General features: G+C 51.3%; 2 protein-coding genes across 17 annotated transcripts in view; one reads left to right on the top strand and one right to left on the bottom strand.

Annotated features, from left to right (window-relative positions):
* The first annotated feature begins 2,133 nt into the window (after window positions 1-2,133).
* Window positions 2,134-12,542, top strand: ATP4B (ATPase H+/K+ transporting subunit beta). The gene is made up of 7 exons (XM_003832110.5): window positions 2,134-2,299; window positions 5,464-5,592; window positions 6,972-7,085; window positions 8,276-8,475; window positions 9,623-9,679; window positions 10,843-10,944; window positions 11,812-12,542. The coding sequence occupies exons 1-7, from the start codon at window positions 2,188-2,190 to the stop codon at window positions 11,971-11,973; spliced, it is 876 nt and encodes a 291-aa protein (XP_003832158.3). The 5' UTR covers window positions 2,134-2,187; the 3' UTR covers window positions 11,974-12,542.
* A 7,292-nt stretch (window positions 12,543-19,834) lies between these two features.
* Window positions 19,835-27,083, bottom strand: part of TFDP1 (transcription factor Dp-1) — a 60,068-nt gene continuing 52,819 nt past the window's right edge. For 6 of the 16 annotated variants that reach the window (XM_034937072.3, XM_034937071.3, XM_034937073.3 and 3 more), the window contains 5 exons: window positions 26,825-26,893; window positions 25,269-25,420; window positions 24,697-24,863; window positions 23,448-23,526; window positions 19,835-21,188 (listed from right to left, as the gene is read on the bottom strand). In XM_034937072.3, the coding sequence (XP_034792963.1) occupies window positions 21,041-21,188; window positions 23,448-23,526; window positions 24,697-24,863; window positions 25,269-25,420; window positions 26,825-26,893 (615 nt within the window). In that variant the 3' untranslated portion in view covers window positions 19,835-21,040. The remainder of the gene's footprint in view (window positions 21,189-23,447; window positions 23,527-24,696; window positions 24,864-25,268; window positions 25,421-26,824; window positions 26,894-27,083) is intronic. The other 10 variants (XM_055097055.2, XM_055097058.2, XM_055097057.2 and 7 more) reach the window with 2 other exon arrangements.

The raw sequence follows: 27,083 nt of genomic DNA, 5'->3' as shown, positions 1-27,083 counted from the left end.
ATGGTCTCCACTGACACCACAGTGGGAGGTGGCCTTGTCACTGTGTGGTGGTCACAGTCCTAACTTTCTACTACGTTGTGTCTGACACCACTCAGATGGGGGGAGAGAGGGGTGACTGGTGGCTGCCAGATGTGGGTGGGATTCTGGGCCCCCCTCATTGTCTGGCACCCAATTTGTATAGAGCACCTAGTTCTATGTTTTCAGAGCATGCTGTGGGGAAACTGCCCTCTACCAAGGTCTCTGGCCCTCCTCCCCACACGTATGTGTCCAGAAGAAGGTCATTCTGATAACATGTGTACAGCTCAGCACATGTACCTGCTTCTGGAAATTCAGAGACTACATTAGGAAGACTAAATTCAAAGATGTTTAGAAATAATTCATACTTTGTTCATTTCAAGAGCATCTATACCCTTCACAGACAACAGTTGCTGCATCCAGGTGTTGTCAGACCCCTGGCACTCTGGGGTCCCAGGGCCACAGTCTGTGAACAATCAGACTGTGGCCTTTACTGCCAGACCCTGTGTTCTTATCGCCCTAACATTCCAAAGTCAGAAATGGGTACAATGTTAAAGGAAGGATAGGTCCATTAAGAAATTATGGCTGGGCGCAGGGGCTCATGCTTGTAATCCTAACACTTTGGGAGGCCGAGGTGGGAGGATCCCTTGAACTCAGGAGTTCTAAACCAGTCTGGGCAACATAGGGAGACCCCATCTCTACAAAAAAATAAAAGAAATAAAAATTAGAAATTAAAAAAAAGAAAAGAAATGATAGGAATCCAGGCTAAAATGACATCATTCCATTTGAATTTTAGGGCAATTATTTTGCAAACTCTAAATTATCCTAAAAAATTAAAGCAGCGTAATGCCTAGAGGAATTTTGTTTCTTCTAAGAAATGAATTTGGTTACACGGGTCCCTGAGAGGGACGGCCTAGAGGTGACAGTATGGGAAACTCTGCATGTAATTCTGGACGCACAGGGCTAGTCGACTTCGAATCATATTTGTCAGAAGGCCCCTGAGCACATTTCATTTGCCCTGCATTCCCATCAACCTCCTGCAGAGATGGGCACTGCAGCCAGCAGGCAGCAATGGCATCTGCCATCCAGAACCCCTGTCTCCAACAGCAAAGCCTCTGAGCCGGGGTTCTGAAGTGCGCCGCCCAACAAGACTGCCTGGGAGCCCTCCACGGCCTGGTGCTCGGACCCATGGGCGAGAGGCTCAGGCAGAATCTCCGGGCGGAAGTGGGCAGTGATGACTTCATGGTCCCTGCCCCGGCCCTGTGACCCCAGTGCACTGTCCGGACCCCCAGTGACCCCGAGATACTGCCCAGGCTGAGCATCCCCCACCTGGACCCTGCCTTACTCCCTCCCACCAGCACTGTTAGAAGTGCAGTCTGGGGCCCCCCCAGGACTCGCTGGGCTGAATCTGCATTCAACAGATGCTCAGGGCTCCTGTGCACTTCATTTTGAGGACCACTAGATTTAGGGGTTTATGTTTATGAATTCCTCCATGGACACAAAAAAATCCTAAAGGGCCCTCGGTGCCACTGCCCTCTGGGGATCTGAGAGGCTATTGCTGCTCTGGGTGAATCTGGGAGGCAGAGGAGTCCCCGGGGACCCCTGTGTTCCGTGCCAACCCAGCTCCAGCTGTCAGGCTCACCCTTCCACTGGGTGACCCAGAATCGGGGCGGCCGCAGCGGGGGGCCCAGGGAGCCGGTCGCCCCTCACTCGCCTGCCTCACGCCCTCCCAGGCCAGGGATGCGGCCCTAGCTGGCTCAGCCCAAGGTCGTGGACACAGTGGGTCCAGGCCGGCTCTGCTCTGACCTCAATCTCCCTCCTGAAGGAGAGGAGGGAAGGGGAAGGGCCTGTGAGTGCTGCTCACCCCGGAACGTGCCCTCACCGCAATCAGAGCAGACAAAGCTGCAGCCAAGGGCGTCCCAAGAGCAGCAGGGTGAGGAACGCGGGCCTGGCCCGCCCCAGGGGCAACAGCCGGGCTGCAGCCGGCCCCTGGTGTTTGGTGAGGCGATGGCCGGCGCTGATAACTCGGCCCTGGCCTCTCCCTGGGATCCTTCGCCTGCGATGCCTTTGACCTCTGGCAGAGGAAACTATAAAGCTCGGAGGTGGGCATCTGGCCTCAGTCTGGGCGTAGAGGGTGCAGGGAGCAGACGGGAGGATCTCAGGCCAGGGACGATGGCGGCTCTGCAGGAGAAGAAGACGTGTGGCCAGCGCATGGAGGAGTTCCAGCGTTACTGCTGGAACCCGGACACGGGGCAGATGCTGGGCCGCACCCTGTCCCGGTGGGGTACGTGCGGGGGGCGGGCCGGCTGGGTGCATGGAGGGGGCTGCTCAGAGGACACAGCCTCCAGGTGAGCTCAGGAGGAGGGGAGCAGAGGGCCCCTGACAGTGAGACCCCGATGCTGCCCGGATGGCGTGGACAGGCTTCGGCCAGGGCCTCACTTGCCTCCCAGGGAAAGCGAGGGTCCCCAGAGCATCCTGAAGGCTGAGTTGACCTGGAGCCCCAGCTGCAGAACGCCGGTGGAGGGCGTCCACAGACTGGCCCCAAATGTCAGCCGTATGTCTGAGAACAGCATTTTAAAAGTATGTTTCTAAAGTGAATCATTTTGAAAATAACGTGAAAGGTGGCAACGGCGATTCCTTGGTCACACAGATTCACGCAATGACCTGAATAAGGGGCTCTGCCGAGACGCGGCTGCCAGCCCCTTTCCGGGACACCCGCTGGCGTCCAGATGCGGAGGTGGGGAGTAAACCGGGCCTGCCTCAGCCTGCAGCACCTGTGCCTTGTGCGAGGTCTGCCCTGCGGGGTCCTGTCCCCGTGGCTGCACAGAGGCGCGGGCAGCCTGGCCCTCCTGGGAGGAAAGCAGATGCCTGGGCCTCCAAGGCCACACAGGTGGTGGAAGCGTCTGCGTCTACATCAGGGCTGCCACACCCGTTCCGGGAAACGCCCTCACCCCTTATGAGAGAGTCTGGAGGAAGCACCTGTGCGCCCCCACCTCCCCCTGCGACCCCTGGGCGTCGGGATGCGGCTGAACTGGCTGGCCTGGCGCCGTCCTCGGCTCCCAGGGAAGGTCAGGCCCTCCTCAGTTCCCACGGTGCCCGGCTCTGGGGGTCCCAGAGCCGAGGTGGGAATGCAAAGCCCCAGGCCCGCCCCACCTGTGTGTGTAGCTGAGACGTGCTGGGAACGCCCGCGACACGCTGCCAAGTCCCCCACACTCACCACAGTGCTGGTGAAGGCTGCAGCCCCCGCTGGAGGCTCCACGGTCTCAAAGGGCACCAGAGCCAGCTGGAGTCATGGGCGCATTTGAAGTAGAACAAATACCCCGTTCCTAGAGAGGCAGGGACCGGGGGCGGAAGGGCCACCTGGGCCAGGCGGGGCGGCAGAGCGGGAGGCCAGGATGGGGAAGGAGCTGAGGGCGGGGGCTGGGCTGGGGGCTGCCGGCCAGGTCCTTGGAAGCCCCATCTTTTGGGCCATTCTAGATGCTGAGACTCCCATGTGCCGCCTCCTGGCTGCAGGGCCACAGAGAACCTTCCGGAATGGTCTCACTGCCTGGCCGGTAGACATGGCCTCCGTTTGGGATAAGAAAGTCTTAGGGCCCCAGGAAAACACAACTCAAGTGAAATGACAAAAACAAAAGGAATAGGACACATTATTCTTACTAATGGGGGGACGGGTGCAGGTGCAGGAGAGACAGAGTGAGCTGCACCCGGCCGGCCCCAGGAGCTGGCGGGAATGGGACTCTCAGTCACCTCCCAACCCCTCCCCTGTGCACTGCAGCGTGCCCTGAACACCGTGGTGCAAGCGGGGGCCCAGGAAGTGCAGGGAGCATGGCCCCCCCGAGCCTGGGCCCAGCCTGGCCAACCTCGGGCTCCTACCCGGGAGGCAGGGCTGAGCCGCCTGGTGGAGCTGAGACTCGCCACAGAGTGGGTCAGCAGCCACTGGGGAGACACGCACCGCCCACATCTCCACTGTGCACCACGGGCCCCAGAGTAGACCCACAGGACCCGCAGCGGGGGAACAGAGACCCCTGCCTTCACGAGCGTAGGTCCCCGGGGGGCAGGCGGCCAAGTCAAATAGAAGCCACATCAGGAGTGACCTGGGGACACTGAGGCAGGACCTGCAGGGCCAGCACCAGGGAGGCACCAGGCGTGATCCAGTGACAGGGGCAGGACCTGCAGGGCCAGCACCAGGGAGGCACCAGGCGTGATCCAGTGACAGGACAGAAACCCTCCACCGCCGCGGGCCCCACACTGCTGAAGCTGGAAACTCAAAACCGGAGGCTGAAGCCAAGCTGCTGTGGCCACACAAGAACGCCGTCACCAGGGACGCCCGGCGGGGAAAGGAGGGACTCAAAGTGGATGCCAGGTGAGCAAGACCCAGCCGTGAGCCCAGCTGGTGCTGAAGGGACCTGGCTCAGAGATCTGTGCTGTCCCAGCTCACAGAAGAGGACAGGCGGTCCACAGGCCACAGCCTCTCATCACAGCTCAGGGCTCCGGCCTCTTGGCCCCGCGCTCCCTTGCTTCTCTCTGACTTGGTCCTGCCCTTTGGTTGTGTTTTGGGTCACTGGAGAACGGCTCACTAAGCAGAATCCATGCCACATCAGCGGAGAGGAGGAGCAGGAGGCCCAGTTCATTACAGACTTTCCAGAAAGACAAAAGCCATAGCAAACACAAAACCGTCCTCTTCCTGCCGGTGTCTCCCTGCAAATGCCTCCTGCGATCTACACAAGCTAATCTACAGAGATGAAGACAGCACACAGGCAGTCGCCTGTGTCCAGGAGCCTCCTGTGTCCAGGAGCCGCCCATGGCCACGGGGATGGTGGCTTCCGTTAGGTCCTGACTCTGCAGGGGAAGCTCACAGGAGGGTCTCAGAAGCAGATGAGATGAAGCTGCACCCTGAGTCGCCGGTGCCTATGGACACCCCTGCTTCTGAGAAGAGCCATCTCCAGGGCCTCCCTTCCTCCCTTTCTCTTCCTGATGTCCTTGTGGAAGCAGGACCGGCCATGCACTTCCAGGCTGCACTATGGGTCACCATGGGCAGGACCCCACCTCTCTGCCTCAGTTTCCCTTCCTGTGATGGGGGAACCATAACTCCCCCCTCAGAGGGCCCTCGGTTCCTGCTGGAGCTGGGGTGGTGGCGCATCCTCAGCCACGTCTCAAACAGCGGCTGGAGTGAAGGCAGCTGGGTGCAACGGCCTCGGGTCGCAGGATTCTGCCTATGTGGACGTCCAGACGGGCAAACCCAGAGGCAGAATGTGGCCAGTGGTGCGGCGCTGGGAGGGGATTGTAGTGACTGTTCGTGGGGACGGGGTTTCTGTTTTGGGGGAGGAGAATGTTCTGGAACTAGGTAGGGAAGATGGTCACGCCACATCATGGACGCGCTCAAGGCCACCGAATTGTGTGCGTTAAAATGGCTGACGTGGTAAATTTTGTGCCTGCCTTGTGTCGCAGTGTGGATCAGCCTGTACTACGTGGCCTTCTACGTGGTGATGACTGGGCTCTTCGCCCTGTGCCTCTATGTGCTGATGCAGACAGTGGACCCGTACACACCGGACTACCAAGACCAGCTACGGTCACCAGGTAAGTGCCAGGGATGTTGCCCCCATGCCGTGTGACAGGCCAGGCTGCCGCCTCCTGGGCTCTGGAGACGCCTGGGGGACCCGTGCCCTCCCCAGAAATGAAGCCCAGGGAAGCCAGCCCGGCAGCCCCAGGGTGAGCCACACACCCCAGCAGGTGCCCCCGAGGGCAGCCCCCGGCCCCTGAACCGGCTTTAAGAGCAGCCCCAAGGCATAAGCGGCCCCTTAGTTTCTTTCCATGAGGAAAATGACTCCAAATTATAAAATCTGACTTTGGCTTTAGTTTTAATTATGAAACAGAAGGGTTTTGTTATAGAGACAAAGTTTTTCCATCCACTTACTTCCTGTGCTTGGATATGCACACGGAATGTTTCTGCAAGGACGCACAGGAAACAGTTTCCAAGGAGCACGCCCGGGAGACCAGCAGAAAAGAGCCCGCTGGTCACCTACACATCAGCAGGGTGCAAGGACAGAGGAACAGGCATCCGAGTCGTCAGAGGCCACAGGACAGACGTCCCCATCGGTGTGCAGAGCAAGTGCAGAACCTCCTTTTCCCTTAGACCCTGCTGAAGGTTTTTATTTTAAACCATGTATAGATTTTACTCTTAACAAAATCCACTAAACAGCAACACCTAGCCTCAAATGTAAAGCCAGCTGCATCCATAGGGGACCAACTAAGCAAACTGCAGGCTTCACACAATGAAACCACATTTATGGAAAGAATGAGGTGAGTTGACACAAAATGACAGAAAAAGAGGCTCCCAATCACACGGGAAGTGGAAGTGTGTGGCCACTGGGAAGCCAGTGGTGTGTGGATGGCGGGCTGGTCCTAAGGACCTGCAGCAAACACACGTTTCTGCATCTGTGTTTCCACAGAAACAGGAAAGTGTGCAAAGGATGCACATTTGACGGTTCACATCGGGAAAGTCGACGGCTCTGGGTTTCACTCCCCGCTGTGTGCATCCTGATGTTCAGTTTTACAGTTAACATGTTGTTAGACTGCTTTTGCTCTTAACCAAAACCAGTGAAGATTTTTTTTAATGCATGTTCAAATGCAATTTTACATAGAAACCCAGGTGCAGCCTCTGGATTAGTCATCACCTGTCACAGAGCAGGCACCCGGTGGAGAGAGCCAGCCACCCCCCACCCCCCACCATGGCAGCCAGCCAGGTTCCAGGGCCGGGGCAACTCCCAGCAGGGCCCCAGGCTGCATTCTGACTGTGCTGTCCTGGGGGTCCTTCCTTCCTGTGCTGCAGACAGTTTACTCCGAGGAGGCTCCTGGGTTGGGCCACCGCCTCTGGCGTATCCTCAGCCACTTCAGAACTGATGGCTTAAATGTGGTGAGCATTTGGAGACGCTAAGCACAAAGGTCTCTCGCTCCAGGGGTAACCTTAAGGCCGGATGTTTACGGGGAGAAAGGCCTGGAAATTGTCTACAACGTCTCTGATAACAGAACCTGGGCAGACCTCACACAGACTCTCCACGCCTTCCTAGCAGGTGAGGTGTGAAACGGCAGGTGAGGTGTGAAGCAGTGGGTGAGGTGTGAAACGGCGGGTGGGTGAGGTGTGAAACAGGTGAGGTGTGAAACGGCGGGTGGGTGAGGTGTGAAACAGGTGAGGTGTGAAACGGCGGGTGGGTGAGGTGTGAAACGGGTGAGGTGTGAAACGGCAGGTGGGTGAGGTGTGAAACGGCGGGTGGCTGAGGTGTGAAGCGGCGGGTGGGTGAGATGTGAAACGGCAGGTGGGTGAGGTGTGAAACGGGTGAGGTGTGAAATGGCAGGTGGGTGAGGTGTGAAACAGCAGGTGGGTGAGGTGTGAAACAGCAGGTGGGTGAGGTGTGAAACGGCGGGTGGCTGAGGTGTGAAGCGGCGGGTGGGTGAGGTGTGAAGCGGCGGGTGGGTGAGGTGTGAAGCGGCGGGTGGGTGAGGTGTGAAGCGGCGGGTGGGTGAGGTGTGAAGTGGCGGGTGGGGTGTGAAACGGGTGAGGTGTGAAATGGCGGGTGGGTGAGGTGTGAAACAGCAGGTGGGTGAGGTGTGAAACGGCGGGTGGCTGAGGTGTGAAGCGGCGGGTGGGTGAGGTGTGAAGCGGCGGGTGGGTGAGGTGTGAAGCGGCGGGTGGGTGAGGTGTGAAGTGGCGGGTGGGTGAGGTGTGAAACGGGTGAGGTGTGAAACGGGTGGGTGAGGTGTGAAACGGGTGAGGTGTGAAAGAGCGGGTGGCTGAGGTGTGAAGCGGCGGGTGGGTGAGGTGTGAAATGGGTGAGGTGTGAAGTGGCGGGTGGGTGAGGTGTGAAATGGGTGAGGTGTGAAACGGGTGAGGTGTGAAATGGCGGGTGGGTGAGGTGTGAAACGGGTGGGTGAGGTGTGAAACGGGTGAGGTGTGAAACAGCGGGTGGCTGAGGTGTGAAGCGGCGGGTGGGTGAGGTGTGAAACGGGTGAGGTGTGAAGTGGCGGGTGGGTGAGGTGTGAAACGGCGGGTGGGTGAGGTGTGAAACGGGTGAGGTGTGAAATGCGTGAGGTGTGAAGCAGCAGGTGAAGTGTGAAGCAGCAGGTGAGGTGTGAAACGGCTCCACAGCTTCGGCCTTTTCTATTTCATGAGAAACTCGCACTCAGGGCTTGCAAGGCCTTCCCGGGGGGCAGCCAGGCGTCAGGGCCAGGGCAGGACAGGGCTGGCAGGTGCGTCCGTCTGCAGGCTACTCTCCAGCAGCCCAGGAGGACAGCATCAACTGCACCTCCGAGCAGTACTTCTTCCAGGAGAGTTTCCGCGCTCCCAACCACACCAAGTTCTCCTGCAAGTTCACGGCAGATATGCTGCAGAACTGCTCGGGCCTGGCGGATCCCAACTTCGGCTTTGAAGAAGGAAAGCCATGTTTTATTATTAAAATGAACAGGGTGAGTACTGAGGGTCTCCTTCACACGCCACTACAACAGTGCAGTCAGGGCCTCTCACCCACACCCACCACGAGGAGCACAGGTATCCCGTCTGGGGCTTGCCCAAGGGGGACAGGGACTCCAGCCTCACCACCCTGTACCTTGGTTTGGCACGCACCTGTCCCGTGTGGTTCTTAGATACAAATTTGAAACCACTGGTCAGACACCAGCACATAGCCGGCCCTCTAAAACATGTGGAAACATTTGAACAGGGGTCTCTGCAAGGCCAGGGCCCCCTTCAGGGCGGCCAGAGATGCCAGGGCCAGGTAAAGGGGCCTCAAGTTCTGGAGTCAGGATTGGGAGGGGTTTAGCACCTTCTAAAGCAGAGGCTTCCAACCTGGGACCAGGGGCCCCTTAGGGGGTGTGGGGAGGTGACCCCTGAGCCAGGCTCGAGCAGGGCAGGTCCCGGCCAGGCAGAGGGCTTGGGGCCACCACTCCATGGACCAATCAGCAGCTCTGTGCTGGGCCTCCGGGCAGCTGTGCTGTTCCTTTTCCACTTAAGAGGCTGCAGGCTTGTGCCCTCTACACCTCACGGGTCCCCCTGTCAGCCAGGGTCTCAGCACTGCCGGCATGGAGGGGCTGTGACGGGGGTCCCAGCAGGGCGTGGTGGCCACTGTGCCCGTCTCATGGCAGCTGCCACCCTCGAAGCACAGCAGGGGACGGCTGGGGCTGGAGAAGCCCAGGGAAGAGGTGTGGGGAAGGGGGCTGAAGGCCCGGGTGGGCCAGAGAGAGTTTTCTGGAAGAGCTGTGCAGAGCAGGAGGCAGGCCGGCCCGTGCTCTGCCTCAGTGCTCCACCGGACCTGGACACGGTTTGAGGGCTAAGAGCACCCCGCCCCAGCTCTGCCTCCTGCCAGCCGCCTCCTGAAGCCTGGGCCAAGTGGCTTGCTGATGGGTGGGTGGGGGGAGGGCTGTGGCTCCGAATGATGAGTTAGTGACACCTATGGGGATTCCTCCAAGGGAAGCCGCAAACCAGACCAAGGGCCCTTCTCAGTCCTGGTCAGAAAGCCCAGGCTGGGGCTGGCCAGGTCTCAGCTCCATGGGTGGGTGCCGTGCACCTCACATGGCGGTGGGGGTGGGGAGCGGCCACACTCAAGCTTTTCCCTTCTAGATCGTCAAGTTCCTCCCCAGCAACGGCTCGGCCCCCAGAGTGGACTGTGCCTTCCTGGTGAGTACGGCTGCGTGGCGGGCAGGGCCGCCCCAGGAAAGGAGCTTGTCAGGGTCGTGCTGGTTCATGCTGGGCACGGCCCGCCTGGTTCTCTCCAGGAATGTCAGCCGTCGGCCCAGTAAACCAGACGTAAAGACCGAACCATCACCACAGCGAGCTCCACCATGGCGGGTAAAACCCAGCAAGGGAAACACGGGGCTTTTTTCTTATTGTTTGGCTTCCAAAAGCATCTGAGTAGCGTGTCAGCAGCACGTTTCAAAATGCCTGGTGGCGATGTGGAAAGACCAGTGCACCTTCCACCAGTTCTGTCCTTTTTATGTGCTTCTTTACAAAAAGGTTCCAGCTTGCCAGCAGCTACAGTTGTTTAACTGTGTTTAGTATACAGACTGCTAAGAGTTGGCATCAATCTCAGGCTAATTCCAGGTTGTTTTTCAAAACTGCTTTTTAAGTCAACATCTTTTAAAACTGAATTTTTTAAATTAAATGTCTTCTAAGATTTGCTTCCACCATTACACCCAAAGGCAAAGGTTTCACAGCGTGGTTCCATTACCGCGTGGAGCCTTCCCACTCGGGTGTCCGAGGGAACCTCACTTCCCTCGAAGCCTCCACTCTCGGTGGGGGCTGCGGGGATTTGCTTTTCCTTTTCTAATTTATTTGGGCCACACCGCGGCTCCTGAGATTCTAACAGATCTAAAGCACCCTTCAGCTGTTCGTGGATGACCCTGAGCTACCCACTGGGCAAGTCTCTGCTTCTGAAACGAGAGGGCCCCAATCTCACAAAAACGCGTTCACTTGTCCCACTCACACCAACTTGTAACCCAGTTTTGGCAAACCAGCCCTTGCCACTGAGCAGTGGCTACCCTCGAGTACAGACAAGCAAGCCGCCTCCCAGCTTCACCCACCTACGTCATCCTTCCAACATTTCAAGTTGTTAGAAGCACACGGAGGGGTCACTGGGCATTTTGCATGCTAACAAATCATATCCTTGCTGAGATCTCAGCACTGATTAGAAAGATTGCATCTGATTTATGCTAAGTATGCAATAAAGTGTTTATGCAAGCACCTACACAGCGCGTGTGTGCACACACGCACACAAACGCAACGCACAGACACCGGCACACACCAGCTCCCGCCTGACTCAGGCAGTGGCCTCTCCTCCCCAGGACCAGCCCCGCGAGCTCGGCCAGCCGCTGCAGGTCGAGTACTACCCTCCCAACGGCACCTTCAGTCTGCACTACTTCCCTTATTACGGGAAGAAAGCCCAGGTAGGTTCCTTCCTTCCACGCTTCCCTCACCACAGCTGCTGAGTCCTCTCACACTTAGCAAAAGGAAAGCAATAAGCCCCTTCATGTAGAAAAATGAAACAAAGGTGTGACTTAGCCGGTCCTGACTGGAACGTTCTGCGTGTTTCCCAAGCCCAGGTTCTTGTATCTACCTGGAAACATTCCTCTCACGCAACATGAAAATACAACTCTAACTCTTCTACTTTTTTTTTTTTTTGAGACAGAGTCTTGCTCTGTCACCCAGGGTGGATTGCAGCAATGCAATCTTAGCATCTTAGCTCATTGCAGCCTCAACCACCTGGGCTCAAGTGATCCTCCCACCTCAGCCTCCTAAGTAGCTGAGACCACAGGCACACACCAACATGCCCAGCTAATTTTTGTTTTTATAGAGAAAGGGTCTCAGTATGTTGCCCAGGGTGGTCTTGAACTCCTGGGCTGAAGCAATCAGCCTGCCTCAGGCTCCCAAAGTGCTAGGATTACAGGCATGAGCCACTGCGCCCAGCCTAATTTTTCTACTTCCCAGATCCTCTAAAACAACTGCATATCCACTTCGAAGACTTTCCTCCACATCACGTGCTTTTCCTGTTTCATTTTTACGTTAATCATCATAAGAGTTTGAAGCTGAATTTACTCCTGGTATTGTCTGTCCCCTCCAGACAGTTGCTTTCCATTTTTACATGGGGGGTGTTATCTCAGCAAATTCCAGGGCATGCACTCGGTCAGGGCCAGTCTTACACAAAAGGGCTGCTTCTCTGCACCAACCTGACTGTTGACACTTCCTTGCTTAGTTTTCTCTCCTTAACTTCAGAGATTTTTGAAACACCTGTCCTTTCCTCACTCCCACTTCAGCCCCACTACAGCAACCCCCTGGTGGCAGCGAAGCTCCTCAACATCCCCAGGAACGCTGAGGTCGCCATCGTGTGCAAGGTCATGGCGGAGCACGTGACCTTCAACAATCCCCACGACCCGTATGAAGGGAAAGTGGAGTTCAAACTCAAGATTGAGAAGTGAAACGGTTTGCGCAGGGGTCCTGGGCACGCCTGCGGGGTCGCTCAAGGACACCCTCCTGGTTGGGCTTACCTTGCCCGTCAGTTCCCTGCCAAATCATCCCCAAAGTGGTTTGGAGCAACGGTGTTGTCAGTGTGGGAACTCCAGAGAAGCGCCCACATCTGAAGGGCCTGCTCGCGAGTATCAGTTCTTCCTTGTTGAATTCTTACAGTTTTTAGATGGAATTTGCTGCTATAAGAATGTCCAGCTACCATGGGAACGCAAGGCAGCAACTCTCTAATTAACCAGGTCATAAAAACGATTCGTCTTCTGTGTAGACATCACTTTCATACTATAATTTATTTTTCTACACTTCAATATGAACTGCCCCCCCACATTAATATAAAAACTACTAATGCACTGATATGAAACATGGCTTACACTAATGACATTCTGAATTCTTGCTTTTAAAATTGCAATTCCTAAGTTGTAAACATAAAATATATTAAAGTTACTCTTATTGTATGTTAAAAAAAATCGTGTTTCCTGATATAGGAGAAAAATTAACTAAAAACCAAACGCTTCCTTAAAAATCTCCTTCTAAAAGTCTCCATTGCAAGCCAGGAAAATTCCAAAAACCACGTTGGTGTGGGGTTGTCACCTAAGGACGCTCACAGCTCCGGGAGGCAAACAGTGGGGAGTGAGGGTGTCGGCAGCCTGATGGTTTAAAACCCAGTTAGTTACAAACACACTTCTCGTTCACCAAGAACAAGTCTCTCCTCCAAATATAAATGTTAAGTTAGCAGCTCTAACCCTTTCAAAAAACCGAAATGAGAGCATTCTCCCAAACAAGCAGACCTGCTCTTGCTGAAGGCCACAGACTTCTCACCCAGACAGCAGTGAGGCCCGGGTCCCAGTTTCATCACGCAAGGCCACGGGCTTCTCGCCCCGACGGCGGTGTGCGGCCTGGGTCCTGACTTCACATGCTCAGCAGTGTGGCTGTTAGTACCCAAAGGGCCCCAAGCACGAGCGACTGGCGCGTCGAAGTCCGTCAGCCCCCAACAGACACACAGAAAAGTCCATGAGAAACGGTCTTGGAAGAAAGATTAAAAACCTTGCAGATATGTTGTAAGGTTAACTAGATCAATTTACCGACGGAAGACGCTGTACCAAGCATCTCCAGTGCTTACTCCGTCAGTAAAAAACCGCCGGCAAAGATCTCGGCGCAGACGTGAGTTCACGTCACGGGACGCGTGGCCACACTCATAGTCTGTGCTTCTCGAATGGAGGGGGCTTGTGTGCAGGTGGCGCCGCTGGCTGCCACTCAAGCTGGAGATGAGGTGGAAACACAGCTGCGGCGGGACATCTGAGACGCAGGGTGGCGGTGGCCGGCGGGTGCGACACCAGCACGGAAGACACGGTACCTGTGGGAGGGGTGGGAGCCTGTGGAATCAGGTCCTGAGCCCAGGCCGGTCCATCATGCTGGGCAGTGAGGAGTCACAGAAAGGGAAGGAAATTAGGGGCTACGCGCCAAAGACTTAAATCTGAGTTTTATTTTGCCTTTGAGAAATCAGAGGAGAGCTCTTTCAGGAACCCGGGAAGCAGAAGACAAGTCCTTGACTCACCCGAGGCAGGGCGGGAAAGGGCGGCCGTGCCAGCAAGGTTGGCTGTGAGCCCAGAGTCCTTGAGGACAGCCGCCCCGCTCACTGGGGACGCAGGAGGAAGCTGAACTGGGAGGCGGTCATGCTCCCAACCAGGAGTAAAAGTGCTGCCAGGCACAGAAATGAAGTGGGCGGTGACACCAGAATAGTCCAATGAACACAGCCCTCGACTGTGTATTAAGAACGCTCAGGGTGATATGTGGGACACCAGGGTCACCTCAGCGAGGTCATGCCATGCTGAAGGTCAGAGGTCAGAGGTGACACCACCTCAAAGTGACGGTGGAGCCATGAGGGTTCATCCCACCAGACTCTCAAAGCCAACCCTGCTGGAACCCAACACGCCTGCCACGTGTCCCATGGCCACCCAGAGCCCCCATCTCCAGGCCCTCAGAACCCTAGCCTCTTCCTCCCTCCCCAGACTCTCCATGGACACCAGAGCCCCACTCTTTCTTCAGAGGCAGGGTCTCTCTATGCTGCCCAGGCTGGCCTTGATGGCCTGGGCTCCAGCAATCCCACCCACAGGGGCACCCCCGTGCCCGATCAGAGCCCCTTCCTGATAAAGCCGGGGGCTGCTCCCGCCCCACCCTTCAGAATCACCAGCCCTGAGTTTCAACCCCCAAGGCCTGGAAGAAACACAGGCACAGGAAGCTCGCCACGGGAAGCCACGGTGCACCCGCAGGTGCTGGCTGCACACGCACCCACACAGAGCCCTCTGAGGCACGACTGCCCGCAGTTTTATGTAAGTTCCACAATCCTCGATATGCTTATGGTAATTCAAGATTAGGAAAAAATGATTCTTCTAAAACTAGTCTTCTATTGGAATTTTCAGTGATTGATTTAGCCAACTCAAATAAAACACTTAGCTCTCCTTCATACCTTCTATGTCCTTCCAATTTTTTTTTTTTGTGGTAAAATACATGTAATATAAAATCTGCTGTCTTAACCATTTGTAATGCACAGTTTGGTGGCACTGGGCACATTCACAGGGTCCTGCAGCCGTCACTGCCATCCACCTCCAGGCCCCTCCATCCTTCCAAAGAGAAGGTCTGTCCCATTCAACACTCACTCCCCATCCCCTCTCCCTCAGCTCCTGGCAACCGTTCAACTTCCTGTCTCCATGATTCGACGACTCTAAGTACCTCATATAAGTATTTTATGACGGGCATATTTCACGTAGTATAACGTCCTCAAGGGGCATCCGTGTTGTAGCGTGACAGGATTTCCTTCCAAAGATTTCGCTGTCTGTACAAACCACACTTTGCTTGTCCACTCATCCACGGATGGACACTTCGGGTGCCTCCACTGTTTAGCTACCCTGAATAGTGGTACGTGTAGACATGGGTGTACAAATGTCTCTGGGTGTATACCCTGAGCAGAATTGCCGGGCATAGGGTAATTCTGTTTTTAATTCTGTGAAGAACAGCCATTTGGTTTTTCATAGTGGCTGCGGCTCTTTACATCCCCACCGTGTACAGGGCTCTGCCTTCTCCGCATCCTCGCCAATGTTTATTTTCTATTTTATAGTTTAATCTATGTTGCCTTCATGATAGTGACGTTGAGCCCCTTTTCATGTTCTTACAAGTCATTCATAGATTTTTCTTTGGAGAAATGCTTATTCAAGCCCTTGCCTGTTTTTAAATCACGTTGTTTGGTTTTTGAGTTTTAAGAGTTCTCTATGTATCCTGGATATTAATCCCCTACCAGACACAGGGGCTGTGCACATTTTCTCCCATTCTGTGGGCTGTCTTTCTACTCTGTCAACATTGTCTTCTGATGCAAGAAAGGTTTATATTTTCATAAAGTCCACATTGTCTATTTTTCCCTGTGCCTTTGGTGTCATATCCAAAAAAATCACGGCTAAGTCCAATGCCATGAAACTTCTGCTGTTTTCTTCTTTTGTTTTTTGAGACAGAGTCTCGCTCTGTTACCCAGGCTGGAGTGCAGTGGTGCGATCTCAGCTCACTGCAACCCCTGCCTCCCAGGTTCAAGCGATTCTCCTGCCTCAGCCTCCGGAGTAGCTGGGATTACAGGTGTACTTCACGCCATCTCGCTGGGCTAGTTTTGTGTATTTTTAGTAGAGACGGGGTTTCACCTAGCTTTTACAATACTAGCCTCTTACAATACTAGCTTTTATAGTTGCCCACATATTTACCTTTACTGAGTTCTTGATTTCTTCATTTGGCTTCAAGCACACTGGTCTCAAACTCCTGACCTCAAGTGATCCACCCGCCTCAGTCCTGCAAAGTGCTGGGATTATGGGAGTGAGCCACCACACTCGGCCACTCTGTTTTCTTCTAAGAGCTTGACAGTCTTAAGCCTTACATTCAGATCTTAGGTTCATTTTGAATTAAGCTTTGCACTGAAACAGTGTTAAGGGTCCCACTTCATTTGTTTGCACATGGATAATCAGTTTTCCCATTTGTGAAAAGATCACCCTCTCCCCATCGCATGGTCCTGGCTCCCTTGTCAAAAAAATCACTTGACCAAATATGCGAGGGTGTTTGGCTGGGCTTTCTATTCTATTCCTTTAGTCTGTAGGTCTTTCATTATGCCAATACTGCTCTGTTTTGATTATTACAGATTTGCAGTTCTGAAACCAAAAGTATGAGTCCTCCAGCTCTGCTCTTCAAGATTGTTGGGGCTATTTGAGGTCACTTGAGATTCTGTATGAATTTTAGGATGAGACTTTTTATTTCTGAAAAAACAAATCATTGGGACCTTGACAGGGATTGCATGTAATCTACAGATTAAGTTGGGTAGTGTTGAAATCTTAACAATACTGTGTTCCAATATATAGCCATGGGGTGCGTTTCCATTTGTTAATTCCTCTTAGCAATGTCTTGTCATTTTCACTGTATTAAGTCTTTCACCTCCTCCAAGTTAATTCCTAAGTATTTCATTATTTTGATGCTATTGTAAATGGAATTATTTTCTTAATTCCCTTTTCATATTTTCATTGTTAGTGTACAGAAACACAAGTGATTTTCCTGTTTACTTTACAACCTGTAACCTTATTAGTTGTTTTTTAGTGGATTCTTTCAGATTTCCTGCATATAAGATCACATCAACAAATGGAGATAGCTTTACTTCTTCCTTTCAAATACAAATGCCTTGTATTTATTTTTCTCACATAACTGCTTCGCTGGAACTTCCAGTACTATGTTGAATAGAAAAGGCCAGGGTGGCCATCTCTGCCTTGTTCCTTATCTTAGAGGAAAAACTTTCAGTCTTTCACTTTGATGTTTGTTCTCTTTGAGTTTTTCATATATGGCATTAACTATACTGAAGTAGTTTCCTTCTATTCCTAGTTTGTTCTTTTTGCCATAACAAGATGTTGAATTTTATAAAATACTTTTTGTACATCACTTGCAATGACTACAGCTGAACGCAGTGGCTCACACCTGTAATCCAAGCACTTTGGGGGGCCAAGGTGGGATGATCACTTGAGCCAGGAGTTCAAAACCAGCCTGGGCAACACAGAGACCCTATCTGTGCAAAATCAAAAAATTAGCCTGGCATTGTGGCACACACCTGTAGTTCTAGCTACTTGGGAGCATAAGGTGGGAGCTTGAGCCCAGGAGTTTTAGACTGCAGTGAGCTATGATCACGCCACTGCACTCCACCCTGGGTGACAGAGCAAGACTCCATCCCTAATTAAAAAAAAAAAAAAAAAGCTGTTAATAAAACATTGAGATGATCATGATTTTTTCTTTCATTCCGTTTATGTGTGCATTACAATGATCAATTTTCTTATGTCAAAATATCTTTGCATTCTAAAAATAAATCCCCCTAGGTCATGGTGTGCAATCTTCTAAATACGCTGCTAGCATTTACGTTGCATGATCTTTGAAATACGCTGCCAGTATTTTGTTGAGGATTTCTGCATCAGTGCTCCTCAGGCATGTTGGTATTTTGTGCTTGTGGTGTCTTTGGCTTTGATATCAGGGTAGTAACGGTGGCTTCACAGAATCAGAATGTATTCCCACCTCTTCCATTTTTTGGAAAAGCTTGAGGACTGGTAGTTATTTTTCAAATGTTTCGCAGAATTCACCAGGGAAGCCACTAGGTCCAAAGTGAGATTTTAAAGGACTGATTCAATCTCCTTACTAGTCAAAGGTCTATTCAGATTTTTACTTATTTTTATTAAATCTGGGTAGGTTTTGTCTCTAGGAATTTGTCCATTTCATCTAGGTTTTAAAATATGTTGACACACAATTGTTCCTATTATTCTCTCATAATCCTTTTTATTTCTGTAGAGCCAGTAGAAATGTCCCCATTTTCATTTCTGATTTTAGTAATGTCAATCTTTCTTAGTATACCTAACTAAAGGTTTGTCGGTTTTATTGATCTAAACACACTTTTCGGTTTCTTGATCTTCTCCATTGTTTTTGTTCTCTAATTTTAGCTCTGCTCTAATTTTTATTAAATTGTCTTCCCTCTACTTGCTATGGGTTTAGATTTTTTTCTAGTGCCTGAAACTAAGTGGATTCTTTCAGATTTCCTGCATATAAGATCACATCTTGCAGGGCAGGTCTAGTGGCAGCACACTTCCTCAGCTTTTGTTTATCTGGGAATGTCTTAATTTCGCCCTCACTTTTGAAGGACAGTTTTGTCAGTTGTAGAATTCTTGGTAGTTTATTGTTTTTCTTTTAGCAGTTTGAATATACTGGCCCACTACTTTGTGGCCTCCAGTTTCTGAGGAAAACTCTGTGGATAATTTTATTGGGGGCCCCTTGTATGTGATGAATTGCTCCTACTCTGCTGCTTTCAAGGTCTTCTCTGTCTTTTGAAAGCTTAATTATAATGTGTCTCGGTGTGGATCTCTGAGTTTATCTTCCTTGGAGTTCATGGTGCATCTTGGATGTTTATATTCACATCTTTTATTAAACTTGGTGCGTTTTCAGCCATTATTATCTTCAAATATTCTCTCTGCCCCTTTCTTTCTCTTCTCCTTCATAGACCCCACAACATGTGCACTGGTCAGCCTGATGGTGTCCTGCAGGCCCCACAGGCTCTGTTCACTTCAATCTTTTCTCTTTTTGCTCCTCAGACTCAGTTATTTCCACTGTCCTGTCTTCAAATTTGCTACTTCTGCCTTTGAATCACTCTGATGAATTTTTCATTTCAGTTACTGTACTTTTCAGCTACAGAATTTCTTGTTGGTTTTTCAGGTTGTCTGCCTCATTACGATCCTTGCATTTGGTTCTATTTTCATTCTCTTGACTTTCTGCACATGTTCTTTGGCTTCCGTGAGCATCTTTAACAGTTATTTAAAAGTATTTGTCTAGTGTACCTGCCAACAGATCCTTTTCAAGGACAGTTTGTTTTTATTTTTTTCCCTTTGAATGGGCCATACTTTGCTATTTCTTGGTATGCCTTGTCACTGTTTGTTGAAAACTGGACATCTGAATCTATTACTGTGGTACAACTCTGAAAAGAAGTCTCCTGTTCCCCGGGATTTGCCATTTTTGTTATTGCTGTGTTTATTGCTTTTTTGACAGCTCTAGGCTGTACCTGTGCCATGGTTCAGCCTGAGGTGTAAACGTAAGGTCTTCTCGGGTCTTTTCTGAGCCTCTCCCTGGGCAGCCCCATATATACAACACAGTTGTTTTTATACGTCCTAGTCTTCAATGTCTGGCTCCCAAAAGGGGAAAGAGAAAAATGAAGGAACAGAGGTCGGGGTAGAAAGCTGAAATGGACCAAAATTAACTGCAATGTGCTGACCAAGCCTCCCTTGAAAGCTTTAAGCCTTCAGTAGATTCCGTAGTTACAGAACAGCTGCATCAGGCAGATCCTGCCCGTGAGGTAGACATCTACCTGGGCAGCCAGATTCCTGGTGCTCCCTATTCCACCATCTTCCCAGAATCCTCTCAATCTTATTCTTGTTCTCAAAGTCAAACTTTTAAATTTTGTCTCAATTTTCATTGTGAAAAAAGGCCAAGGAACTTGGCTTATCTTTCTCTGCACCACAGGCACCAAAAAGGAAGGTGCCTCTTTGCCCTGTGTCCACCAAGACCTCCACCCTTGGCCACCTTCCACCTTTTCAGGGTGGGCTCCTGGAGGATGTGCCTCAGACAACATGTGGTGGTGGGGTTTGCACCCACAGGGACTACCCGGGCCCACCGCGTCTGGGCCTAACAACCTACTTTCTCACTCAAGTATAAAGTAAAACCAACAAGACAGACAAATTTCTAGATAATAATCCTGAATTAGAGAAACACAGCTTGTTTAAAATGCCCATGCGCGTTTTATTAATAAAAACTAACAGTGCCAAGTTAAACAAGTCAAACAATTAAAGTCTCTTTATATACCATAAAATATTACAGAAAAGTTTATTTGTGTTTCAATAAAAAGACTATCGTTTTAGAACAGGCAGCTAATAGCAACTGTGCAGTTAATGGGTTTTGTGAATAAATTTTAAAAGAGACTACTGCCTGTCCTTAAATTCCTTTTTCTTTTTATAAAAAAAGAACTATTAAAAATGATTGACAAATTTTGAGTTAAAAAATTGTTAAAACATTCTCTATATTTAATTTCAATTTTATAATAGATTACAGGAAGATGCTTATGAAACAAATACATTTGTTTCAGTACATGTCTTTAAATGATAGACTTATAAGTATGTAAACAACTATATAATAAAAGGTTTCCAAACGCTGCCTGTAAGAAATCAGGCAAATTTTACCATAAGCAATAAACCATTCCAAGCCTTCCAGACAGTCTCCATAGCCGCACCAGCATGGCAATAAGCTTTAACCAAACGAAAACAAACAAACAAAAGCACTTCGCAATTTGTTGCTGCAAAACAGGGAGAGAAAAGAGTGTACAAACTTGATGGAATCACAACAGTCAATATAATTTAAGGGACAATAAAGTCAATAAGGTTGATGGTGTTTATTGTTTAAAAAGTCGAATTCTGCTGTTTGCTTGGGGCTGTTTAGAAAGCTGCATTCTGCTGTTTGCTTGGACACCGTACCACTGAACAAACTCCACAGAGTCTCGCTATCCGCCAGCAGGGGCGCCGTCCAAACTCACGGCAAATAAGCGGCATCAGGGGCTCACCATCCACAACAGGAGGTGTTTTATTTTCATGGATGTGGTTGAAATACAATTTCTTCAGCAAACTCAGCAAAAACTTTTCAGGGGCAAAAATGAACTCTGCACTTAAAGAAAAATAGCAAATGAAAACACAAAATCCTAACCAGTAAATAAACGCTCTGCATCAGCACACTGGTATCAAAACACACATCCACAGCACGTCCTAATCCTACGGGAAACAATCCTTGCTTATCAGAGGTGCGTATCTAAATTCAATAGCTTACCAATATCTTCTTGGGAGTAGGCCAAAAGGAAACAGAAAACCCACATTAAAAAAGAAGTTTCTTTTCGCTGAAGGTTTTCCTGAAGCCGAGTCTGAAGTGGGGGGGGCGTCAGTCGTCCTCGTCATTCTCGTTGAAGTCGTCGTCCTCCTCGTCATCCTCCCCGACGTAGGACACCGGAGTCTCCACCCTGGAGCCGCTGTACTGAGACCCATTGGAGCTTGTGGCCAGCATCCCATCTGCACCGTTGGTCAGGTCACTGCAAGGCAGGAGGCAGATGGCGCGGTCAGTGCAGGCGGCCCACTCAGCCTCCTCCCGCCTCAGGGCTTGTGGCCAAATGACAGGCTGTGCCCCACAGGTGTGGGTTTTGTCAGTCACACAAACAGAACGGGGAGGTTGAGTGTCTGCACTACAGCACGCCAGCGCTCTGGCACTTACTCCATCTCTGTCTGGTTCTCTTCTGGCCCTGTCTCCTGGAACCCATAACGACAGAAACAGGAGGCTGAGCAGAGCCACACGCTGCCTCTCCCTCACTCATCATTCCATCAGGAGCAGCGCCCCAGAGGGAACAAACTGTAAAACCATTAGATCCCTCCCTCCGGGACTTCCCCTCATAACCAGCAACAGGAAGAAAGAGAGCCTGGGGCAGGACAGGATGGAGTCCAGAGCGTGGGTCGAATCTGGCAGCGGGGACTGAGAACCCAGAGGGCTGGCAGCACCACAAAAACCTACCACCAACCAGAGCTCACTACGTTCCTAACATTTAAAGATGTTTTCAATTAACATAAAACCATATGTACATATTTTAATACATTTTAACGGTATTTATTAACACTACAATAAAAATGTGTCAATGTGCCTTTTGATGAAGTAATTCTGTATCTTGGAAACAAGTCAGAAATGGTGAGAAATTCAGCCGTAAAGCTGCTCACTGCAGTTTTTATTCTAACTGGGAACTACCTAGATGTCCTTTCATGCGGTACTTGTATAAAATGTCTCATCATGCCACTATGAAAATCGGTATTTCGTAAGAAATGGTAACAGCTTTGTTTCCATTGTTATGAAAAACTGACAAGTCTGAAGAATCACATCCATAAAAAGGATTATGTGATGATAAAAGTCCTAAAAATACCCACATCCCACCTCATGGAAGAAGCAGCATTAAACATGTTTACAGACTGACCGCCACACGTTCACACACAGCTACAACAGAAGGAGAACCGGCCTCTGTCAAAAGCTTGTCACCAAAGTCCTTTCTTCCATCACCACCTCACTGATCCTTGCCACAGATCAGTAACTCATCAATCACCAGTCTCACCTTACAGGTGAGAAGGCCAAGGCTGGCTTTGCACTTCCAGAGCTGGCCAGGAAGCTACACGTGCCCGACACACCTGTTACATCTCATGGCCACAGCACATCCCAACGCAGGCTCAAGCACACTGAAACTCACTATGTCGAGCCCTGTTACCCGGACCCATAGGTTACTGAGTTCTTGTATTTCTAATTAAAGATTTTATTAACACTTAAGATTAATATAAAGTAATACTATATATTGTATCACAATGCAATATAAAAGTTAATAAAATCATTGTTTTGTTAATATTTACCATAAAAGTTATATTTATCTTTGAAGCACTAAGATCAATACCTAGGGACACCATTCTACTCTGTGGGATTGCAGGTCAAAGATTAAATACAAATTTATTTAAATAAAGGCCCTTTAATAGCATAGAAACAATATATATTCATACAATAAAATGTAAGCTGAAAAATGCACGGAACAAAATATGTGTGCTGTGACCACAGACGCGTTCTGAAAAATACGTGCGCTGTGACTGCAGACGCGTTCTGAAAAATACGTGTACCATAATCACAGACACGTTCGCAAAAATACATGCACTGTGATCGCAGCACGTGCGCCGAGACCGCAGACGCGTTCTGAAAAACACGTGCGCCGTGATCACAGACGCGTTCTGAAAAATACATGCGCCGTGATGGCAGACATGTTCTGAAAAATACATGCGCTATGACCATAGATGCATTCTGAAAAACACATGCACCATGACCGCAGACGCGTTCCGAAAAATGCGTGCTGTGATCGCAGACACGTTCTGAAAACTACGTGCGCCCAGACCGCAGACGCGTTCTGAAAAATACGTGCGCTGTGACCGCAGACGCGTTCTGAAAAATGGGAGAAAAAACCTGGAAATACTTGCTATTACTTGGGCTGCCGGGGACAGGAGGATTTGGGTGGTTTTCATTCCTACTTTACTTATTAGGTGATACTTTGAAAAAAAACCACCATGTATTACTTTCAGTTTTTAGTGAGCAGAAAGCAACTAAGAAAAGCAGCTCTCCACACAGGGAAAGCCAGCGGGGCCCCACTGCCTGGACAGACAAGCCACGTCAGAGCAGCCACAGACCTGATGGCCACACCTGAGACGGCTGCCCTGCCTTGGCCCCTGGACCCCGGGGGAGGCCCAGATGACGCCTCTCCCACACCCTCAACGACTGTCACCTGGCAGAGAACCTTGTGCCGTTAGACGTGGAACCTGCCGTCGTGATGAACACGCCTCCAACAGTTCCCTGAGCCATTTCTGAAAAGGGAAAGAAAATAAGCGAATGGTCATGAAACAGAAACAACACAAGACGCACAGGCAACCAACAAAATGACGCGCAGTTCCACAGGACAGACGGCTGTAGAAGCTTCCGGATATCCTTCGCTTGTCCAGTATTTTCCACACTGCGCCACGGAGCAGGACATCCCGCTGTGCAGTCACATAAGCCTGTCTTCTCTAAAAAGGCAAGAACAGCCTTGCAATAAATACCTGCACACACTGACTTACAAATGGCACACGTGTGCTGCTGCCTCAGTATCATACCCATCGTGAAACGGAACCGAATCAAAGTGTCGAGCTGAAACCCTCTTCCCACAGCCCATCCTGGCAGCTCCATGAAGCACGGGACAGAGGCCGGGGTCAGGGCCCAGCCCACGTGGGCGGCCAGAGCCCACTGTCACCTGACAACATGGACCAGCCAGATTTTCACAAGATCTGGGGCAGTCTAAGAGCTCAGGGAGAAATCTCTGACCCTCTCAGGGAATAAATCTACACCCCAAGTTTAGGCTAACAAGAGAAGGATCAGCAGATATGACACCTTCACAATTTCTCACCTTAAAGCCATCCTGCTGTCAGTGGCTGGGACCCTATGGCCCCCAAGGAAAGAATTCACCAGAACAGAAAAAAAGCTCCTTCAACAAAAGCTCCTGTGCTCCCGGCCCTCCGGAGCAGGACGCCAATGACTCTGAAATGCTTTTTCTTAGTGACTTTGCCCTAGTGACCAATCAGCTACCATCAGTGGGTGGGATCAGCAATCCAACTGCACTTCTCAAAGAATCTCAACTTCTACTTCTGGGCCTACTTGGAGGGTAAAATCCTGACTTAGCACCTCCTCACACAAACCACATAGGAAATCCACACGAGCCACCTGTGGACTCAAGGCCCCCATATCCAGTGGGTCATGGCACTGGCTGGACCCCACCCCAGCCACACCCCTGCCCTCATCCCCCTCACAGCCCCTTTGTCTTTGCTCCTGGCCCTACACACGTGGGCCTGATCTCAGCAAGACACATCCCGAGCCGGGAGGGGAGGGTGCCGTCCGAGGCTGGGGGCCACTCCTCACACAGCCGAGCCGGGAGGGGAGGGCACCGTCCGAGGCTGGGGGCCATTCCTCACACAGCCACGCCAGGTTGTCTGGGCATTGCTGACCTGTCACGTACGGCTCCAGAGCCTTGGGGACCAGACTTCTGGCCATTTTAAGGTCTTCGGCAGAGCAGCTCCCCGACTCCAGCCCGCAAGCCATGCCCATCCGCTTCAGGACTTCTATGTCATCGTGGATTTCAAATGTGTTGTCAAAATTAAACAGATACTCAAATCTGAAGGGGAAAGGCACAGTCAGAAAGACAGGGTCTCCCAGCGGAGATGGTACACACTGGGGTGGAGCCAGGACGGCTGACCCGCTGACCGCCACACACAGCCTCCCGGTTCCCAGTCATCAGTGTCTCCTCACAGAATTTATAAACTCCGAAGTAAATGAGATGAGAGGCAAATCGAGGCCTATTCTCCCCAGGAGGACATGCCCTAAGGCACACGCTCCTGGAACAGAGACCTTCCATCTGCCACATGGTGGCAGCCTCCCACCACCCCCCAATGGACAGCAATTTGTGCAACATTTGCTATTTGTACAACATTTAAAACTTGTCCTAGTGACAATACCAACAGGGTTGGCTCCCTAAAAAAGAGATGCGTGACCAGGGAACAGCTCCCCGCCCACAACCTACTTGTCATTGGAGATGCTGCAGTCGATGACCGTCTTCTTGCTGGTGTTGACGATGATGAAGGGCAGGTGGATGACTGAGTTGGGTGGCGGTGGCCGGCTGGCCTGCTGCTCCGCATGCCGGTTTCTCTGCACCAGGTTCTTGAAGGCAATTTGCTAAAAAAAATAAAAGGAGCCAGGTGGCCCGTGGCGGCACAAGAACGCAGCCCCTGTGCTCGAGGGGTCCTCACAGCCCTCCCTGCGTCCACGTGACAGTGAGGAGTTGGCCTGGACATCTGAAAGGCCAGCGCCGGCCGCTGGGTGCTGACCTCTGCAGCCCAGGGAGAAAAGCGCTCAGGAAACAGGATCCTGAGGGGAGAACTAAGGGAAAGCGGGCGCACAGCCATCCGTGCCCTGATAAAAGTGTCCTCCACGGCAACGGCGCTCACACCACACAGCCATCCGTGCCCGTGATAAAAACGTCCGCCACGGCAACGGCGCTCAACAAAACACCAATTTTGGAAGTCGATTCCTTGCTGTCCTTCACCCCTCTAAGACCACCTACCACCATGGCACCTACAGGGTGATGGCCTTGGAGGGGGTGCCGTGCCGTGGACTTTGCCCACCCTGGAAAGTGGAACGCAGAAGGGCCCATGTGCTGCAGGGGTGCTCCTCTGGGGGAATGGGCCCTGCAAGGCTGAATCCAGGGCCAGGGCCTCAGGGCCCCAAACCAAGTGTTCCACTTGGAGAGACCTTCTTTGCTATTAATGTAGAGCCAGGAGATTCCCTTCCTCTCCCGGCCACCCTGGGTCTATCCCCACCTGGCAGGTCCTAAGGCACTGGCAACCAGGACTGTCCCTCCTGACAGACTCTGTGGGTCCTGAGGAGCTCCTGCCCACGAGCCTCCATCACCACGGCTGCCACACCGTCCCCTCTGGGAGGGCTCGAGCACACCTCGGTCAGGGCAGCAGCCAGCTCTGCAGTGAGCACCTTGCACACAACCCCCTCCACACCAGACACGGGGCCCCCAGTGGTGCCGCCCACCCTCAGCACTCAATGGGAGGTGGGGAAGGCCAGCTCCAGGGCCCTGATCAGCACTGTCAAGACCCAGGTGCACTGCGTCCACCACAGTTTTACAGGCCTTGCCTGGCACCTGGGCCTTGGGTTAAGCACCTCTGAGGAGATTTTTCAAATGTTGCTTTTGCATGAAGTCATCCCTCCATCTGTCTTTTGCCTGTTTAGATGCTTTGACGAGAGATACACACATACACATGTATGCACACATGCACACACGCACACAGGCACACGCACGCACACATGCACACACGCACACAGGCACATGCACACACGCACACATGCATGCATGCACGCACACACACATGCATGCACACGCACGTGCACAACCTCGCTCTGGGAATAAGGCCCACGTTCAACACCTATGAGATGAACTCACACTCAGAATCTTAGAGCAGTCATTTGATTTGCCATGCAGGAGTGTAACCCAAGGCAGTATGTTGCCGTTATAAAACTAAATTAGTAAAATAAAAATTACCCTGCCTCCACAGATACGTATTCTCTTACCTGTAGAATAAGTTCTTGAAGTTGAGACTGTTTCTGTTTTATTCTTTCAAGTCTCCTCTGTCTTTCCACCTTCAAAAACAAACCACCCATGTGAAGAATCATCACAATTGTTCCACAGAGCGTTTTTTAAAGCCCACATCCTCACATCCTCACAGTGTTACCTATGTTTACTCAGAATGTAATCGAAGGGATATGGACAAATCTAGACATAGCAGGTGCTACAAGATATAGGTGAGTTTTTTTTCCATTTCTAAACTAT

Source organism: Pan paniscus, chromosome 14 (assembly GCF_029289425.2).
Source record: "Pan paniscus chromosome 14, NHGRI_mPanPan1-v2.0_pri, whole genome shotgun sequence".
Lineage (NCBI taxonomy): Eukaryota > Metazoa > Chordata > Mammalia > Primates > Hominidae > Pan > Pan paniscus.
The sequence above is the reverse complement of the archived record's forward strand: the minus strand, read 5'-3'. Positions and strand labels throughout refer to the sequence as shown.

Excerpts from the sequence above, each read along its gene's own strand:
- ATP4B (XM_003832110.5), top strand. The coding sequence starts at position 2,188 with ATGGCGGCTCTGCAGGAGAAGAAGACGTGTGGCCAGCGCATGGAGGAG. Across the intron at positions 2,300-5,463 it reads CCGCACCCTGTCCCGGTGGG|TGTGGATCAGCCTGTACTAC; the intron begins GTACGTGCGGGG and ends CTTGTGTCGCAG. Across the intron at positions 5,593-6,971 it reads AGACCAGCTACGGTCACCAG|GGGTAACCTTAAGGCCGGAT; the intron begins GTAAGTGCCAGG and ends CTCTCGCTCCAG.